At 38.2% G+C, this 21624-nt stretch overlaps 1 protein-coding gene and 1 long non-coding RNA gene across 13 annotated transcripts in view; both read right to left on the reverse strand.

Moving 5' to 3' along the window:
- The window catches only part of LOC149132186 (uncharacterized), a 158352-nt gene that overhangs the window by 125758 nt on the left and 10970 nt on the right, over nucleotides 1-21624 (reverse strand). The window lies entirely within an intron of this gene.
- Nucleotides 1-21624, reverse strand: part of LOC106883550 (protein diaphanous homolog 2) — a 124605-nt gene that overhangs the window by 92011 nt on the left and 10970 nt on the right. For 7 of the 12 annotated variants that reach the window (XM_089365013.1, XM_089365014.1, XM_089365008.1 and 4 more), the window contains exons 2-3: nucleotides 4472-4689; nucleotides 3632-3753 (exon numbers count right to left, since the gene is read on the reverse strand). In XM_089365013.1, the coding sequence (XP_089221139.1) occupies nucleotides 3632-3753; nucleotides 4472-4531 (182 nt within the window). In that variant the 5' untranslated portion in view covers nucleotides 4532-4689. Of the gene's footprint in view, nucleotides 1-3631; nucleotides 3754-4471; nucleotides 4787-9534; nucleotides 9784-21624 lie in introns of those variants that run through there. The other 5 variants (XM_089365016.1, XM_089365009.1, XM_089365005.1 and 2 more) reach the window with 2 other exon arrangements.

A 21624-nucleotide genomic window follows, 5' to 3' on the forward strand; every position in this document is an offset into this window, starting at 1 on the left:
CACTGAATGATAGAATTACATCAATACTCTAGAATCACAGGTTTCATGCTGGTGCAATCTGTATTTATTCAGTCAGGGTTTGATCTATGAGATACAGTCCATTATAAAATTTGACAAGGTGATACTAAAATCAAGCATGGTGTAAAATATATACGATATTAAATTAGATATGTCTGAATATACACATACACAATTATAGCCATCAAGTGATTGCAATATTGTAATATTTCCCTTCTAATGATCCTAGGTTATGAGAGTCTGTGATGAAACCCATCTGGAACCCTAAAATATATGCATGTGTGTGTGTCTGTATGTATATACATAAATAGAAACATTCTTGCACCCAGATTTTCCAACCCATACCAGTATGGGAATCAAGCATTGGACAATGATAATGATGATAATAAGTCCAGACAATTTTTTGAAAAATAACTTTCATTATTCCTCATCAAAACAGCCCCCCCCCCTCCTTAGAGTAACCACCTGGTCTTGCCATTTTTACAGACCAAGAATAAACTTGTCATCTATTGAAAGAACTGACCAACTGGATACATTTTTTTCTTCATTCTTTCTTCCTTCCTTTCTCTTTTCCATTGACATTAAGAAAAAACACATTTTTTCACTTTGAAAACATTTTTCTTTCAGACCCCCTGCTGAGCTGGCTGAACCAAAATAAGCATCTCTTCTAGCCACCTACTTAAAAATATACATTCTTTTTCGTTGTCTCTTGTCCAAAACACTTCCTTTCAGATACACAGGCACACACAAACATGCAAGCATACACACACTCTCTCACTTTCTCCCTCCACTATCTCCCCATTCCTCTCCCTCTTTTTCTACCCTATACACTCCACATTATTCTTCTTTCCCCCTCTCTCCCCACCACAACCCATTCACTAATACTATAAAAAGAGACAAATCCCTTCACAAAATTTAAATCTTAAGAATCTATTAGAGTAGATGAAAGCATTTAATATGTGACTTGTAAAAACATATGACATGTTAATAAATATTTGTATATGTACAACCATCCAGATCTCTAAATACCATATATATGTAAAATATAAGTGAGTATGTATAGGCGCAGCTGTGGCTGTGTGGTAAGAAGTTTGTTTCCCAACCACATGGGTCTGGATTCAGTCCCACTGCATGGCACCTTGAGCAAGTGTCTTCTACTATAGCCTCAGACCAACCAGTGCCTTGTGAGTGGATTTGGTAGATAGAAACTGAAAGAAGCATGTCATATAAATATATATAGATGTATATATCTGAGTGTGTATCTTTTTATGTGTCTATCCTCCTATCACGACTTGACAACCAGTGTTGGTTCGGCAAAAGAGACCGATAGAATAAGTGCTAGGCTTAAAAAATAAGTCCTGGGGTCAATTGCTCGACTAAAACCCTCCAAGGCGGTGCTCCAGCATGGTCGCAGTCAAATGACTGAAACAACTAAAATAAAAGAATATATATCTCGAAAAGACAAGCCAATGGAGGGACATTTATGTAATCACTTAAACTACTCAATATAACAATCAAATATAAAAAATTCACACCTTTCTACATACAACAGGGCTAGTGAGAGCCATCCAGGCCAAGTACAGGAGTGTTATCAGTAAGGTGAAAGTTAGCAATGAATTTAATGTGCAGGAAGGAGTTAACCAGGACTTGGTTTTCAGCCCCTTCTTATTTATCAGAGTCCTCCAGGTTGTAAGAGAGGAGTTTAAGACTTGGAACCCCTTTATGCTAACGACTTTGTTTTTATAGCTAAATCCATAAGTAGAATTAGAAGAGAAATTTCGGGTGTGGGAGCAAGAAATTTCAGGTGTGGAACTGAAGGGCCATAGCAAAGACCAAAGTCCTAGTAAGCAAGAAAGCAGACAAATTACTAATCCCTTTTAGGAAATGGCCCTGCTTGATATATAGAAAAGGTGTCACTAGAAATTTCATATGGTGTACCCAGAGCAAGCTATGGGTACATAAGAAGCTCAGAATCACTGAAAGCTGCACTGAGAAAGTTGTCTTTGTAAGTGGAAAATGTGCAAGCATACTAAACACTAAGAACATCAGAAAATAGATTCCCTCAATTGGAGGATCCTCAGAGGTAGTAGATAGCTTCTGTTACTTAGGTGACCTAATCAGCAGTTGAGGAGGATGTTCTGAAAGCCTAGTTACTAGAATCAGAAAAGGTTGGTGAAAGTTCAGAGAGCTATTAACTTTGTTGATAACAAAGGGCCTCTCACTCAGAGTGAAAAGCAGATTGTATGATGCCTGTCTACAAACAGCTATGCTACGTAGTAGTGAAACATGGATTGTGAATGCAAAGGGTAAGTGAAGGCTTGAGAGAAATGAAGCATGTATGAAAAGGTAAATGTGTACGACAAAGTGTAAATGTGATGAAATAGAAATTGGCATAAGAGGCATCAGATGTAGTATGCAAGAGAGGTGATTATGCTGATATAGTCATGTGATGGATATGGATGGGAGATAGCTGCATAAAGATGTATCATTCCTTAAGTATGGAAGGAACCTGTGGAAGAGATAAGCCCAGGAAAACAAGGAACAAAGTGGAACAAAATGACCTTTATATGTTGATCCTCACAGAGGAGATGACAAATAACTGAGATGATTGGCATTTAAATAAAAATGAGGCCCTAAAAGGTATATTGTTCATGTCTTTGTCTTTCTTCTCCACAACTCATCTTTCTAATATCTCTCCTTCATTCCACCCATGCTCACCACTCACTTCATCCCACTCTCCTTTTACACTCTTGCAAACTTACCTGCACACAGTTTGTCCCTGACAAGTCTTCCTTCCCCACAACTCATCTTTGTAACTCTCTTTCTTCCATCTGTGGTCACTCACTGCATTCCCCTCCCCACCATCAACCACTCTGCTTTTGCACTCTGGAACTTACCTGCCCACTCACCCTATCCAAGCCTCTGTACTACTTCACTTACATACTCCTCCCTGTTACTTGAGGATGTACCCCAACACATCTTCACCATCTTCTTTCTCTCTCCCCTTTCCTCTCTCTTCTCTTGTTTCAACTGGGATAGCCAAGTATCTCCATTAGTGCATGGCACCTGTTTCTTTCCCTCTAACTGATCATCACCTGGCACAAAGCCACCTCCCTCCATATCACTCTCCTCACAGTTGAAGGGTTTTATATTGCCAGTTACTTGGTGACCTTGTTGGTGTTGCTGTCACACAAAAAGCACCCAGCACATTCTGTAAAGTCATTGGTATTAGGAAGGTGACCAACCATAAATACCACACCAAAGCAGACAGTAGAGCTTGACATACTCCTCTGGCTTACCAGCTCCAGCATACAACACATTCTGATGATGGAGCAAAGCAAGGAAACCCTGACAGAGTTGCTTAACCTGCAAGAAACAGCCTCTTCCTTTCCCTCACATCATACCAAACATCTTAAAAAAAAGAAAGAACACATTGGACAAAGTACACAAAATATGATGTTCTATCATAGATAACTTGGTGTTAAAAAAACAGCAATAAATGACCAGGGTTCTTCAATAACATTCATCCAATTTCCTTCCTTTCCTCATTTAATTTCATCAATCTACTCATTTTATCATAATCATCATACTCAATGATCAGAAATTAAATTACCTGACTGGATTGCTTGATAAAGACACTCGTGCAGATTCTAAAACTTTTAATCGTTTTTCCCCTTTAAGACTGGGATCTTGAAGAGATGCGATAAAATGTTCTGGTGTTCTGAGGACATTTTGCTATAAAGAAACATATATTTATCTATAAAGTAATTCTCAAATTAATAACACTGAAATCAATAATTCATTTTACTATTAACAAGTATTATTTAAAATTTTGCAGTCATTTTGTTCTATGCTTCTTGGAGAATTAGAGGCTGATTTTTATTTCTAAAAGAGCAGTGCACCATACATAAGAGCAATGTAATGCTTCTTGTAGCATTTGGAGATAGCAAGTTGAGTATTCTCTCTCTCTCTCTCTCTCACTCTCTTTCTCTCTCTCTCTCTCTCTCACTCACTCACTCTTACACATGCACACACACACACAATTTAATATCTTATATGTGATTTTAAGTTTCCTTCCTTAAACTGATAAAATAATATATTAAAAAACTGATTTGTATCAAAATTGAAAACAGAAAATTCTCAATGAATTAAAACCTGAAGTTTAAACAAAAACAAAACAAAAACCTGGTGGCAAAAGAGAGAGTTATTAACAATTAATGCCAGGTTTTATTTTTCTGTTTTCAACTAAGATGCAAATTTTAATTCACTGAGATCTTTTAGCATATGATTCAAATACATCAAAATGAATTATCTAAATTTGTGCAATTGGTCAACTTAAGTTACTTCCTTTAGATCACTTTTATGTAGTCAAAGAGTGTATCAGGGACCTGTATAACTTAGCTAATCATTCAATAATAATGCAAGCACAAAAAAATATATATAAAATACTTACTTTACTACTCTTTGCTTGATTTTCAAGCATTTTTTTCTTTTCATCTTGAATATCAAGCATCTTTTTCTTCTCCTCAATAGATTTGTTTCTTAACGGAGCCTTCTTTTCTTCATTTAGATTTAATTCATTCTAAGAACAAAAAATTATATATATTATATCACAAGCATCACCTAACATCCATTTCCCATGCTAGCATGGGTTGGACAATTTAACATGAACTGACAAGCCAGAAGACTGTGCCAAGCTCTAATTTCTGCTTTGGTATGGTTTTACAGTTTAATACTCTTCTTAACGTGAACCACTTTACAGAGTGTTCTGCATGCTTTTTCCAGTGGCACCAGCACTAGCAAGATGACCAAGGAACTCCCCTCAACTAAGCAGAGATGTAGTATTGAGAGAGGTGGCTTTATGCCAAGCTATTGAGAGGTTACAATATAATAAAGGGACAGTAATAAATGTCTTACTGAGGAAATACATGGCTTCCTCAGCTGGAAAGACAGGAAGAGTTGGTGAAGGTATAACCTCAAGGTACAAAGTGAATATAAGATTCTGAATAAGGGCAACATGATCAGTCAGTTCCCGAGAGGATGAAAGGAGTGTGACAGATGGTTAGAGAAGATGATATAGGTAGAAGTAGTGAATGGGGCCGAAAGGTAGAGGCATGGTCAGTGATGAATATCAGTTTTGAGGCAGTAAAAGAAATAGGGATAAATTGAGGAAGGAGAATAAGAAGTGATAAAGGACAGTAATAAGAAGAAATGTGAAGCGGAGGGTGATAAATGGTATCATTTACAGCACCTGAATGAGTAATGTCATAGTTAAAAGATTGATGGAAGGTTGAGAGTGTCAGGAGATGGAATGTTGGAGAAGTTCTTGAAAGGACCTCATATTTGCAGAGATGCTTTTTAAGCACAACATACTGCCAAAGATCTTAGTCGTTCATAATTTCCTCCACGAGACTCAACATCTTGAGGTTAGTCTTTACATTTAGAGATTGGAACTTCTTTATTGCTTTTGCCTCAAGCAACCTACAATTTGCCTTTCACTCTGAGAGAGAGGCATTTTGTTACTAACAAAGGTAACAGTCCTCTGAACTCCAGCCAATTTAATTGCAGTAACTATACTTTTAGAACACTCACATACTGTGAAGTAGATGTGAACTTTGCCTAGAGGAATCATTCTAAATACTTAGGTCAGTGAGTGATATTATTAACCGTAGGCAGAAATTAGCAATATACTGTGAGCATTTTTATAATAAATCCTTCAGCAGGTTCCCTAGATAACTTTAACACCATAGTGAAAGACATAGGTTGGGGTGGGTATGATGCCTAAGGAATAAATGAGAATTATCTAATATTTTTTAATATATGTATATGGGTAAAAGCACTACTGATGCCATATTTCTAGTGAAACAGCTGCAGGAGAAATACCTAGCCGAGGATAAACCTCTGTACCTGGCCTTCGTTGACATGGAGAAAGCCTTTGACACGGTCCCCCGATCCCTTATCTGGTGGTCAATGAGGAAACTTGGGATAGAAGAATGGTTAGTGAGAGCTGTGCGAGCCATGTACAGAGATGCTGCCAGTAAGGTGAGGGTTGGAAATGAGTACAGTAATGAATGCTGGGTAGAGGTAGGGGTCCACCAAGGTTCCGTCCTCAGCTCCCTCCTATTTATCATAGTCCTCCAGGCGATCACAGAGAAATTCAAGACAGGTTGCCCCTGGGAGCTCCTCTATGCTGATGACCTTGCACTAATTGCGGAGTCACTATCAGAACTAGAGGAGAAGTTTAAGGTGTGGAAGCAAGGACTAGAATCGAAGGGCCTTAGAGTCAACCTAGCAAAAACCAAAATCCTAATAAGTAGGAAGGTAGATAAAACACAAACCCCTTCAGGTAGATGGCCCTGCTCAGTATGTAGAAAAGGAGTGGGTAGTAACTCTATAAGATGTACCCGGTGCAAGCTATGGACACATAAGAGGTGCAGCAATATCAAAGGCAGATTAACTACGAAGTTAGTTTTTGTATGTGGCAGATGTTCAGGTGCAATAAACACTGTAAACAAACAGGAAACAACTTCTATCTCATTCCAGGGAGAAAAACTAGAGGTAGTCGATAGCTTCCGCTATCTGGGTGACCAAGTTAGTAGTGGGGGTGGGTGCACTGAAAGTGTAGCTGCTAGAATAAGAATAGCCTGGGCAAAGTTTAGAGAGCTCTTACCTCTGCTGGCGACAAAGGGACTCTCACTCAGAGTAAAAGGCAGACTGTATGACGCATGTGTACGAACAGCCATGCTACATGGCAGTGAAACATGGGCTGAAGCCAGTATGCTCCGCTGGATGTGTAATGTCAATGTGCATACCTGTCAGAGTGTAAGTATCTTGAGAGAAAAGCTGAACATAAGAAGCATCAGTTGTGGTGTGCAAGAGAGACGATTGCACTGGTTTGGGCATGTGGTGAGAATGAATGAGAATAGCTGCGTGAAAAAGTACCACACCCTAACAGTTGAGGGAACCCGTGGAAGAGGTAGGTCCAGGAAGACCTGGGATGAGGTGGTGAGGCAAGACCTTCGAACATTGGGCCTCACCGAGGCAATGACTACTGACCGAGACCTTTGGAAATGTGCTGTGCGTGAGAAGACCTGGCAAGCCAAGTGAGATCGTTGCCAGTGCCCCTGGACTGGCTCTGGTGCGGGTGGCACATAAAAGCACCCACTACACTCTCTGAGTGGTTGGCGTTAGGAAGGGCATCCAGCTGTAGAAACTCTGCCAAATTAGATTGGAGCCTGGTGTTGCCATCTGGTTTCACCAGTCCTCAGTCAAATCGTCCAACCCATGCTAGCATGGAAAGCGGACGTTAAATGATGATGATGATGATAAATATACATACATACATATATATATATTTAATATATATATATATATATATATATATATATACATACATATATATATAAATATACATACATATATATATAAATATACATACATATATATATAAATATACATACATATATATATAAATATACATACATATATATATAAATATACATACATATATATATAAATATACATACATATATAAATATACATACATATATATATAAATATACATACATATATATATAAATATACATACATATATATATAAATATACATACATATATATATAAATATACATACATATATATATAAATATACATACATATATATATATATATATATATATATATATATATATATATATATATATATATATATATATATATATAATCTTAATATATAAAGCTGAAATTGTGTCTGTGTGAAGCCTTTTTAAAAGTGTATAGAAATCCACATTTTCCACTTTTTCATAAAAATGTTTACATCAATGGAATTTTCTCGATCTGAACTTTCCAGTGCAGTAATAATTAGATTTTTAAAATTCCGTTTACTTTGTGTGATTTAAGGGAGATTTGGCTGTTGTTTCTAGCAACTTTTATATTTCTTCCCTTCTACCTCGAACAGCGTTCTTACACCCTCGCTCAACAGAGAGAGAAAGTGATACATACAAAGTCATAGATTAAACTTTCCTCTCAGTATTCTTTACCTATTTTTCATAACATTGATACGTAAAAACACACACAACCCCACATACGTAATCTGTGACAACAACATACACGTGCAAGTAAACACAATCATTCACGTTCGTCAATGTGGCATAACTACAGAGTTGTACCCACCGAATTTGGAAGGTCATAACTTTCAGAAAAATGAATATTTTTTAATGAAATTTTCTATGCATATATTATTTATTATGCAGATTCCGAATATACAAACATTTTCGGTGAAAGTGTTTTGGGAGGGGGTGGGGTACAATATTCGGAAATTCCACTTAAATTCTTAACTTCCTGGAAAATGAATATTTTTTCGTGAAATTTTCTACAAAAATACCTTGATGTATGTACATTTCGAGCATGTAGGAATCTTGAAGGAAACAACTGCAGGTTATTTTTGAGAAGTGTTCCCCACTCGGTGGTGTTTTGGAGCAAGTCATCCATATTTGTTTAATTTTTCTCTATTATGTGTGTAAGTGCAACCATAGATTTCTAATGAAGTAATAGGCAGTGAAGAGAAGCAGTCATAAGAAAACTTTTAACTACCTCTATTCCTTTCTCCCCCTCTCTCTACCTCTTCCTCTCTCGCTTGCTCAAACGCATACACGTGCAAGTACACAATCATTCAGTAAAATATAACTCATGTTCGTCAATGCTTTGTAAATATACCACGATTTTCACTAGGGTGTTAGTGGTAGGGTTTTAGGGTTAGGGTTTAGGGTTAGGGTTAGGATTAGTGTTATGGTTTTAGGGTCAGGATTAGGGTGTTAGGGTTAGGGTTAATGTTAGGGTTAGTGTTAGGATTAGGGTTGGGTAATCGTGCGGGTGTTAATCTGAAAAATTACAGATATGTGAAAAGTACCGACCCTGCCATCTATTATAACTTTTGTTGTTCTGTTTAATATATACATAGATTATGCCTCTAAAGAAGAGAGTTTGCTGGGGAAAGAAAGCAACCGGTTTTAAATGACAGCAACAGACTGCAGCTGGTGTTTTTACATCCCCATAACTTACCAGTTCAACAAGAGAGGGCGAAAGGATAAGTACTAGGCTTACAAAGAATAAGTGTTGAGGCCGATTTGCTTGATTAAAGGCAGTGCTCCAGCACAGCACAGTCAAATGACTGAGACAACTAAAAGAATAAAAGAATATATATATATAAGGCGCAGGAGTGGCTGTGTGGTAAGTAGCCTGCTTACCAACCACATGGTTTCGGGTTCAGTCCCACTGCGTGGCACCTTGGGCAAGTGTCTTCTACTATAGCCTCGGGCTGACCAAAGCCTTGTGAGTGGATTTGGTAGACGGAAACTGGAAGAAGCCCGTCGTATATATGTATATATATATATGTGTGTGTGTTTGTGTGTCTGTGTTTGTCCCCCTAGCATTGCTTGACAACCGATGCTGGTGTGTTTATGTCCCCGTCACTTAGCGGTTCGGCAAAAGAGACTGATAGAATAAGTACTAGGCTTACAAAGAATAAGTCCCAGGGTCAATTTGCTCGACTAAAGGTGGTGCTCCAGCATGGCCGCAGTCAAATGACTGAAACAAGTAAAAGAGAGATATATTTTACATACACACATGTATATACACATGTTGGTAATGTTTTACCTGGAAAGAAGAAAGTGAATTTTCATTTAGGCATATTGATTCAAACCTGAATCTACAGAATTTCCTTTAGACGTACAACACCACTTTATCACAGAAAGACAAGAGTTGACAGCTGAGACACTCAACACATGGCCTATGCCAAACCGATTTATGTACTCTCCGCTTGACTCTTTTAATGCTTCCAATGCAAAACAATATTTGGCAGGAGATAAGGTAAGTACCTACAGCAGTTCCTATTCCTTTCAGAGCATTATGTCCCTCTTTCTCAGTGTTGCAAGAATAAATTCTGAAAGCTTCGTAAGCAATAGGCAGTTAGTGAAAGAGATGACTTCGAAGTAATTGGTGAGATGAAGAAGACGACAAGAAGTGACTATGATATTTATAACTTTTACTAGCTAACTTCAGAAAGACTTTTGTTATGGGTTAGACAAAGGCAACAGCAAATAAAACAACATTTTCTACTGATTTTGTTGTTTATTGTTTAGGTAGATAGAGATAGTGAAATAGAGGAGAAGGACAGACAGATACCAATGTTCTGCTTGTCATTTCAACAGCAACAACAGAGAAAGACAGAATGACACTTTCTTCATGGCCACAGTCTAATGACTGAAACAAGAAAAGGGAGAAAAGAAACAAAAAAATAACCAAAAAACATAACCAGAGGGGTTTTGTCCTCTTTTACACTTTAACTACGGGGTTTTTGTACTACACTCATATATATGTATACACACTTTTGGGTATGAAGGGTATGAAGACAGGGAAAGCCCCCAGCCCATCAGGAATCATTGCAGAGAAGTTTAAAATATCTGGTGGTGTAGGCAACAGTCTAGTCACCCATATAGTCAACCAGGTGATACAAGAAGGAGTCATACCCAATGACTGGTATAGCAGCACCATAGTCAACTGCTACAAAGGTAATTACAAATAATTACCGAAGTATCAAATTGTTGGGTCAGGTGATGAAAGTCATGGAGAGGGTCATAGCCCAACTAATTAGGGAGATAATTAGTTTAGACGAGAAGTAGTTTGGATTTGTGCCAGGAAGAAGCACCACTGTATTTCTGGTAAGACAGCTGCAGGAGAAATACATAACCAAAAATAAACCTCTGTACTTGGCTCTCGTTGACATGTAGAAAGCCTTTGACAGGGTCTCCAGATCCCTTACCTGGTGGTCAATGCAGAAACTAGGGATAGATGAGTGGTTAGTGAAAGCTATACAAGCCATATACAGAGACATTACCAGTAAGGTGAGGGTTGACAACAAGCACAGTGAAGAATTTAGGGTAGAGTTCACCAAGGATCAGTCCTCAGCCCTGTTCTTATTCATCATAGTTCTCCAGGCAATAAGAGAGGAATTCAAGACCTTACTCTAACAGTTAAGTCTCTATCAGAACTAGAGGAGAAGTTTTAGATGTTAAAGGGCCTTAGAGTCAATGTAGCAAAAACCCAAGTGTTAGTGAGTAGGTAGATGGTCCTGCTCGATCTGAAGAAAAGGCGTAAGTAGAAAGTCCCTAAGATGTACCTGGTGTAAGATATGGACACATAAGAGGTGCAACAATATCAAAGAAAGGCTAACTGAGAAGATAGTCTTTATGTGTATGGCAGATGCACAGGAGCAATAAACACTGAAAATGTGCAGAAAACAGCTTCTATCACATGCCAGGAGGGAAAACTAGAATTAGTTGATAACTTCCACTACCTAGGTGACCAAGTCTTGGATTACTTGAAGGGGTTTCTATTGGGGGAATAAGATCATGTTGTTGGTATCTGAGCAACAAAGGTACAAGATGAATAAAATAAAAGAATTAAAAGGTCTCATAGTTTCAATTTGCTTCAAAATAGGTTTCTCCGACCTATTTTTATTAAATAAATTTGTCAGGAAAATGCTTTAAAATTCAGAGTGATAGAAACTCTAAGCATCACCAGTGAAAGACTTGTTAATTCTTCGTATTTATTTTTATTTCATTATTGTTGCTGTTTATCTTTTTATTGTTTGTTTTATTAATTATTTATTACTTGGACTACTTTATTTCATAAATATTTGCCATAGGCTCCAGTGGAGGGGAGTGTATGACAAAAGCCTCCCAGCAAAAGGTCCCCCCCCCAAAAAAAAACTCTGCACAAAAGCGTCATAAGTTAAAGTATGAAAGTGGATAAAAGCTCAGCGGTTCTCAGACATACTTTTTTTTTTGTCAAAAAGAAAGTGGAGGGGAGTGTAGAGCAAAAGACCTCACTCCTACTCCGACAAAATCCCCCTAGGACAAGAGATAACTATAACAAGTAGAGCTATACCATAAATGCAGCTGGAAATATAAATTTTAGGAAATAGGTCAGAATGACATAGTTTTGCAAATTTTTTTTGTAGGTAATTTAATACGTTTTCCCATTCAGTTCGATTCTCTCTCTCTCTCTCACACACACACAGGTGTGTTTGTGTGTATACATGTTATGTATAAACTAGATTGCTTCTATGTAGGTTTTATGCTTCAACACATTTCTTGAAATGTGTTCTGTTATTCTATTCTGCTTATTCATTTTCAATTGAATGTATTTTGTTTACTTAAAAATTGGAATTTTGGAAAATAGAATTCTTTTTTTTTTACTACCGCGATTTCCGTTTTTGTTTACATGAAATTATATTTAAAATTTTTTTAGATTTGGCTCTTATTTCTAGCATGTGGAGAGACCTTCTAGGCTTAACCTCATGTGCTAGTTGAAATCACCTAACAGGATTCTGGAGTTGATACATTCTACTAAAAATTCCTCAAGGCAGTACCCCAGCACAACTGCAGTCCAATGATTGAAACAAGTGAGAAGATTTTCAGAAAATAAAAAAAGAAGAAAACCAAAAAATTTCAAGAGACTGGGCTGTTATTTCTAGCGTGTGGAATGACCATCTAGGGCTTAAATTCATGTGCTAGTTGAAAATCATTTTTTAAAATTCTGGGGTTGAGACATTTGACTAAAAATTCCTCAAGGTGGTGCCCCAGCATGGCCACAGTTTAATGACTGCAACAAGTAAAAAGATAAAAAAAACGAAATATATCACAGAAGTGGTTCTGATCAGACTTTAAAAAAAAGATTCTGGTTCCACACAGCCCTCTAAAAATTCTTCAAGTTGGTGTCCCAGCATGGGTGGTCACTATCTAATAATTGCAACAAGTAAAAAAAAATCCTTGGGTCAATACTTTCAACTAAAAATTCTTCAAGGTAGTAGTGCCCAGTATGGCCATAGCCTAATGACTGAAACAAGTGGAAGGTGAAAAGAAAGAAAAATTACCAAAAAATATATCAGTGGGGCTTTTTGTCCACTTTCAACTTTTAACTATGGGACCTTTGTCTGCAGAGCTTTTGTCCCAGGGGACTTTTGTCCAGACTCCATTAGATGGATAAATCATGTTGTTGATATCCAAGCAACAAAGGTACAAGATGAATAAAATAAAAGAATTAAAAATGTCTCATTAAATTGTTTTAAGATTCAGAGTGATAGAAACTTTAAGCATCACCAGTGGAAGACTTGTTAATTCTTCGTATTTATTTTTATTTCATTATTGTTGCTATTAATCTTTTTATTGTTTGTTTAATTATTAAATTATTTATTACTTTGTCTTATTATTTTATTAAGTCTATTACTACTCGAAGGGGCTCTATTGGAAGTATATGATCATGTCGATATCCAAGCAACAAAGGTACAAAAGGAATAAAAGAAAAGAATTTTAAATGTTTTATAGTGTCAATTTACTTTAAAATAGTTTTCTCTAACTCCCTTTTATCAAATTTGCCAGTAAATTGCTTTAAGATTTAGAGTGATAGAAACTTTAAGCATCACCAGTGGAAGACTTGGCCATTCTCTCTTATTCGAAATGTGGAAAACAGTATCAGGAAAGTTATGGTAGTCTACAGTAGCAAAAATCATGCAGTGAAGTTCATGAGTGTGTATGAGTTTGCACGTTGTAGAGGAAAGAGGAAACTGATGCCTCAGAGGCACTGAGTACTTATATAAGGTAGAATGAAAGAAAAGAATGAGGAGGTAATGTAATTTAGAATGAAGGAAAGGAATGAGGAAGTAAACATTGATCGACTTGGTAAATAATTGTATTAATGTATAGCCTGAGATGCAATAACTCTGGTTTTATCTTACAATCTTCCTTCTGTGTGAAAAAATCATATCACTTTTTCCAATATTCCAGTGCAGAAAATATCACCCTTCATACTTCTTTAACTGGTTATTTAGCTCCAGATTAACCCTGATCAAGCTAACTTAGAAGTGTTCCTGCTTCAAGTGACCATGTAGAGGATCACATTGTCTCCTCTTCAATCTTCTTCACATATTCTTTCTTCACCTAAGATGCTCTATGCTAAACTTGCACCAGCTGAGTGAACAGAGAATTTCAGAATATTTCTTTCAATGGAAACATGAAAATCTAATGTTTCAACAGTACAAAGATAGAATCACTTTAAATATCTAGGAAGTCCTGTACTTTAATTAAAACCCCCAAACTCATTACACATATCGAACTTTAAAACCTCCAGTGATATCTCATAGAAGTCTCAAATTACCAAAACTATGCCACAAAGTGGAAGATTCTTCTTTGGAGCTGCAAATATATCAGTACTGATCAGTTGTTAACCCGATACAAAGTTCAATTAAAACACGTCACTCACATCTCTGGTATGATGTTGCTGCTACATGCACTAACAATAAACCAAATTCAACATTCTACAACTAGCTCACAGACAAATTTGTTTTTCCTGTCTACCTTACTGTCTGCAATTCAATGCATTCTACTTCCCTGAACTATTTACCAGCACTCTCTTCATTGAGGCCTACCCAACCATTTTGCCTTTCCTATTCCCATTATCCTTAATGTTTCACCTCCCATATGCTGCACTATTTTAGAACTTTTACTCTTGGAAAGGCATTACCTGACCACATTTTTATTTCAAACCTATAGACTGAACATCAACTTAAAAAAATCATTGGCATTGGTCCTCATTCTGTGAACATACAGGACATGAAATGGCAGGATTGGTAGAGCATCTGATAGAGAAACAAAAAAACTTCTGACTCTAATATATTTCACTTTATTGTTCTGGTTTTGTACCTAATATAAAATTGTTATTATTTTTTGTTCCCACACTCTCCAAAACTCCGCTTCACAATACAGTTTCTATACCACACTTTTGGAAGTCAATGTAGTTTCAAAAGATTACACACTGCTCTTTCCTGAACTTTACATCATGGATTACACATAATCCTATACCAAAGAAGAACAAACATCCCATCTGACAATAACAGACAATTCGCTGCTATATCTTATTTTACTTAACTCTTCTAATTTATGTATTTTCAAATCCATTTCATGTAATTCTGCCTACTCTCTTCACATCAAATTTCTGCCTCTTTCTATTATTTCTAAACCCCTTACTTCATAATTTTTTGGTGAGCGTGTGAATATACATGTGTGTGTGTGTGGGGGGGGGGGGGGGGAGTAAAATTAATAATGTAAGAAAACGGTGATTTGAGTTATTTGCATCATTAAGGTACATATACAAATAAATTTTTAAGAAACACAGTAGAAAACCCCAAAAAACCAACATGTTTCAATTCTGGCCCTTTGGTAATGCATAATTCAAAGCATTTGGGTTAAATTCAATGTTAAGAATTTAAGCTGTAAGGGATAGAAAATCTTCAGGGTTTTTTGCTTTAATAATAAAGACAGCTACATCTTTCTTGAAGGAATTCAAATCCACAATTAAAGAAGTTTAACATGTTATTTCATATATGGGAGAAAGAGAGTTTGCCGAATGTTGACCCAACAGAGGGACCAGCTATCCGAATTGACAGTGCCTTGGTAGATAAAACAATTAAGAGTATGAAGACAGGGAAAGCTCCCGGTCCATCAGGAATCACTGCAGAGATGCTCAAAATATCAGCTATAGCCTAGTTACTTGTATAATTAACCAGGTGATACATGAAGGAGTCATATGCAATGACTGATGTAGCAGCACCATAGTCAACTGCTACAAAGGTAAAGGTGATGCTTTAGACACAAATAATTACAGAGGTATCAAGCTGTTGGATCAGGTAATGAAGGTGACGGAGAGGGTCATAGCCCAACTAATTAGGGAGAGAGTCAGTTTAGATGAGATGCAGTTTGTGTTCATGCCAGAGAAAAGCACCACTGATGCTCTATTTCTGGTAAGACAGCTGCAGGAGAAATACCTAGCGGAAGATAAACCTATGTACCTGGCTTTCGTTGACATAGAGAAAGCCTTTGACAGGGTCTCCCAATCCCTTATCTGCTGGTCAATGAGGAAACTAAGGATAGATGAATGGTTAGTGAGAGCTGCGCAAGCCATGTACAGGGACGCTGTACAAGTGAATTTGAGAATTTTAGTTTAAACTATCAAGGGGAAGTAACTGCCAATAATCTACCTATTTTAGTTAATTCCAAAGATAATCTTCATAAAATTTTGCAATTGTAAGGTTAAAGAAAAATGCAAATTTAATAATTGCAAACATAAGAATCTGATATACCAAGCAATCATTGAAGCAGAAGGTAAGAATTACTACCATGTTGGTTCTACAGAATGTTTTGTGAAAACCAGAATTTCAAACCATGAGAATTCTTTTAGAAACAGAATTAAACAGAATAATACAAGCCTTAGCAAATTCATTTTGAAATTAAAAGATTACAATATTAGTTTCAAAATTAGGTGGAAAATATTAACCTTTGCAAAATCTTATCTCCCAGACAGAATTTGTTCAACAATGACAGAGTAGGTGGTGTGGGCATACTCTTTGCAGAGAAATGGATGGATAAGGTCATAGAGGTAGTCAGGATGTGCAATAGAATGCTTAAGTTCAGGCTAGTCTTACAGATGCAGAAAAGTATAGCTACAATTATCTCTGCCTATGCTCCACAAGCGGGCCTACCAAATTCTTTTGCAGTCTACCTCAAAGACGGGTGACAATGACCTCATCTTTTTGGATGGAGATTTTAATGGGCATGTCAGACAGCAGCCCAGTATCTTTCATGTTCATGGGAGCCATGGAACTGGTTCCTGAAATGAAGCGGGAACTAGGCTACTGGAGTAGATGGCCCTGTTTGATTTGTAGAAAAGGTGTAGGTAGAAACTCCATAAGATGTACCTGGTGTAAGCTATGGACACATAAGAGGTGCAGCAATATGAAAGGAAGGTTAACCAGGAAGATAGTTTTTGTGTGTGGCAGATGTACATGGGCAATAAACAAAAATGTACAGGAAACAGATTCCATCACATGTTGGGGGGAGAAACTAAAAGTTGATAGCTTCCGCTACCTAAATGACCAAGTCTGTAGGTACCTAGATGACGAAGTGGGGATGCATGCTCTGAGAGTGTAGCCACTAGAATAAGAATAGGTTGGGCAAAGTTCAGAAAGCTCCTACCTCTGTTGGTAACAAAGGGACTCTCACTCAGAGTGAAAGGTAGACTGTATGATGCATGTCTGCAAACAGCCATGCTACATGGCAGTGAAACATGGGCCATGACTGCTGAGGGCTTGCTTAGGCTTGACAGAAATTAAGCTAGTATGAGCCGCTGGATGTGTCTGTGTGCATAAGTAACAGTAAGTGCCCTGAGAGAAATGTTGGACATAAGAAGCATCAGATGTAATGTGCAAGAGAGACAACTGCGCTGGTATGGTCATGTGCTGTATATGGATGTGGATAACTGTGTGAAGAAGTGTCACACCCTTACAGAGGAAGAAACCTGTGGAAGAGGTAGATTTAGGAAGACATGGGATGAGGCGGTAATGCATGACCAGCAATGACAAGAGACTAAGACATTTGGAAATATGCTGTGATTGAGAAGACCTGTTGAGGAAAGTGAGATCACAGCCATGGCCAATACCAGTGGTGCATAACCAGCCCATTTAAAAGTATCCTTAAATCATCAGGCAATACGCTGTGCTTGAGAAGACCTGTTGAGTCAAGTGGAATCCAAATCATAATCATGACCCATACCAGCGCTGCCTGACTGGCACCCATGCTGGTAGCACGTAATAAGCACCATGCAAGCGTGGATCGATGTCAGTGACACCTGACTGGCTCCCCGTGCTGGTGGCACGTAAAAAGCACTATCTGAATATGGTCAATGCCAGTGCTGCCTGACTAGCTCCTGTGTCAGTAGCACGTAAAAAGCACCTGTTACATTCTCGGAGTGATTGATGTTAGGAAGTTTATTCAACTATAGAAACCTTGCACGATCATATCGGAATCTGGTACAGCCTACTGGCTTGCCAGTCCTCAGTCAAACCATCCACCCCATGCCAGCATGGAAAATGGACGTTAAACAATGATGATGATGATGATGTCCAACAGTAAGCTATAATGTTCTTTTCTCTAAAAAAACAATTATTGAACAGAGGACTGAGAAAGCTTCGGCATACCCACATGCACCCAAATACCTATTTTCCAAATATCATTAATCGATTCCTAAATTATTATTATTAAATAGTTATTAACCATAGAGATAATTTTTATTTTATTTTATAATATTGTTAAATTATATAATATATATATTGGTAAATATGTGAATGAAGCCATAGAATGAAGCACACAGATAAACGTATAGGAAGAGAATGAGTTGAACAATTTCAGCGTTTCCTAAGATAGATTGCTCCCAGTTGCATGAGGTTAATGGTCAACAGTTAGAATGTCACCCTCAATAGGTTCTTGCAACACGTGGCCGCCATGCATTTTGTAAATTGGTATCCTTTCCGTTGAACTGGTCACTTTAATGTTATGAATAAACATACTTGAGGTAATCGACCGTATAGAAGGCAGCAGAGATATCCTCAAATATGCGATACCTAACCTGCCTTTCCGCTGGTCCATTTGTAGCAGCTGTTTGACAACATTGTTTCTTCACATTATTATCGTGCAACTGCAACGAATTGCCACCTCTTTGCCATCGTAGGAGCACCACACTAACGCCTTCCATAAATCCACAGAATGTCAAGAGGCAGGGGCCCTTTTCTGATGCTTCCGTCTGATATGGGAAAAAATAGTAAAAATATTTGAGCATAACCCGTTATATGCATACATGGTGATAACGTAACCACTTCAGCCTTGGCACATATGTAGCAATTCATTATAGACAATTGTGTTCCCCTGACATGTTAATGTGAATAGTCTGTCTCTACTGCCGACTCTGGAGCATGCAACGTACAGCTAGCTCTTCCAAAAGAAGTCCGGCCACTGAAAGAATCTAGCCCTGAGATTGTTGACATACATGGCAAAGCTGAGCCAGAGTGGGAATTGCAGTCTTCTGAAGGCAAAAGGTATGTCTGCTCCCAAGGGAGTAAGGAGAATCCTGGGAATGAATACACCCTCACCTTTTCCGCATCCGGATAGGATGGTTGCCTCGACAACATGCTTCATCAATTATTTTACAACCAGATGTGTTCTGTTGCGCAGAAACATAACTGGAGTTCCAACTTTAAGGCAGAGCAGATGTGGTGGTAGATCTAGAGGGTCTAAAGAGTTGAGGAACTCTGTTGGGAAATTCATTGATTCATTTGCCTCTACCATCGTATCTACAGATTTGTATGCGAAAGGAGCACCGGGAAGTGACTGCAAAAGTTGGTCATTGAGTTTTGTAACGGTCACGTTTTTCGGAACCAGAACTGATCTTTCAGACAGCCATTCATGATTGAGATAATTATCTTTTAAACGGGGAAACACTTTATCGCTGAGTTCGGCCAAAGGTGAAATGGGAGTTACGAATGGGTGGACGTCCAGTTCTCCATCAGCGTCAAGAGGCACTTTACCATTGCCAAGTTTCAGAATGTCACTTGCGAAGTTAGCCGACATTTGGTCGCCGAGCAATCGAGCTCTCATGTTGATTGTCAGGGTCAGTGACCTGACATGACGCCAGAGCAGAGATGACTTAAGGCATGCTTGAACTTCATCTGCTCGCATGCCTTTGGGGATAACAGGAAGAGTTTGCCTAAAGTTACCTGAAAGCAAAAGTGTAAACACCTCCCATGGGGGCTTCGCAACCCCTGATATCCTGAAGGGTTCTGTTTAATACATCGAAGGCTCCCTTATGGGCCACAGTACACTCATCCCACACAATAAGCTGACAGCATTTCATCAATTGGCCCTGGTCAGAATTCTTGCTTATATTGCAGGTAGGTGTTAAATTGAGGGGCAACTTAAAGGTGGAGTATGCAGTTCCGCCACCAGGCAGCAAAGTTGCAGCAATCCCTGAAGATGTGACCGCAACCACAATGCTCTTTTGCATCCTGACCATTGCTAGGATGAGCTTCATCAGAAAGGTTTTGCCTGTACTCCCTGGAGTATCAAGAAAAAACAAACCACCTTTCCTGTAACGAACATGATCAGTCACAATAGTATAAATATGCCGTTGATCTGGAAGAAGCTTTGGTTCAGTTTCTAGGACGAAATTAGCAAGGGCATCTGTGTCGTAGGACGTCTCTCGCAAAACAGCTGTAGGAAGTAAATTTGACTCTGAACGCAGCGGTTTAAGCAGTCCGTATGAGGGCAAGTCATTTCCACCGAGTGATGCAACTGTATTCTCAATGTCGATCAAGGCTTGATTGTATACCCCATCGCTTATACTTTCTATCCTAGAAAAAAGCAACTTCGCCTGACGTATGAAGTTCTCCGATAAGTCGTCTTTAAATTTGAGCTACAAAGACAAAGGGTTGTTCAGTTCACAAATTTGCAGGATAACAGCAAATAGAGCTCGTAGACGTTTAGGTGTCTAGGATGCAACAGCTTCGAATAACGTAGCCTGCCATTGCGCATCGTCTTCCAGCAAACTCTGCTTGAGGCATGCTTCTCTGTAAGTGCTGCAAACAGAGCCATCGACAGTCCTTAGGTCATCGAACAACTGGGACCCATGTACCTCATGTAACAGAAGGTGAAGATAAAAGCACTTGTGTTGGGTCAGGTGCACCATGTAGCTGTTATAATGGATCTCTAGAAAAAATAAATCTCAATAATCTGGTGTCACATCAAATGCAGCTGGTATGCAGCTTCATTGTGATTTTGTGGTTCAGTTTCAGTCTTCTAGTCATCTCCTGAGTATCGAGACACTGTGAAACTCTTTGGGTCAAACTGCAAATGTGTACTGCGTTTGGTTGAAATTGGATGACTTTTTGAAAAAAATCGACAATCATTGATTGAGTTTTTGCGAAAACCGAACATTGATCGAAGCAGTTGTTATGACTAAAACATGCCTCAGAACATACCTAATGCATATATGAAAATTTCAATCAAATTGGTCTGGTGGTTCAGCGGTTTGGCCCACTTCACCCGAAAGCATGTCTACACGGAAACCGTAAACAGCGCAACAATTTAACTTTTTGAAAAGCAGCTTGGGTATTGATTTGATTCAAGAGGTTACCAAGGTTATTGCTTTAACAATGTCATGCCCCAAACCATCTTTTCTCAAGTGTAAGGCCTCATGTCTCCGCAGTTTCATGGTAATTTATTAAGACCCATGCAACACCGGTTAGTACTGCTAATGAAATGAATGAAGGAAGTAGTAAGTACTTACCAGTAGCTTGTGCAGTGCAGAGGCAGTTATTGCTTTAACTATTTCATGCTACACATAGAAATCACTTTCATTTATTGCAATGGAAAGCCTCACTGCTGGATGTTTACTGTTATTGGCAGTGGCTATTTTGAGGTCATGTGGGGTCACAATGTGTGTGCACACCATGGTGGAGATTAATTGTTTATGCAGCAGAGAAGGAATGGGGTCAGTGTTCTGAGAATAACAAATCAGGAGTTACCTCAACAAAGGCATTTTGTTCGAATGTGAGTTTGTCGAATTGTGCTCAAACAAAGCGCAATTTAATGAAATGAACCATGGCATAACACTCTTCTACATATATAAAACAGAAACTCTGTGTGTGTGTGTGTGTGTGTGCAAG

Source organism: Octopus bimaculoides, chromosome Z (genome assembly GCF_046866305.1).
Source record: "Octopus bimaculoides isolate indiv1 chromosome Z, ASM4686630v1, whole genome shotgun sequence".
NCBI classification, from domain to species: domain Eukaryota; kingdom Metazoa; phylum Mollusca; class Cephalopoda; order Octopoda; family Octopodidae; genus Octopus; species Octopus bimaculoides.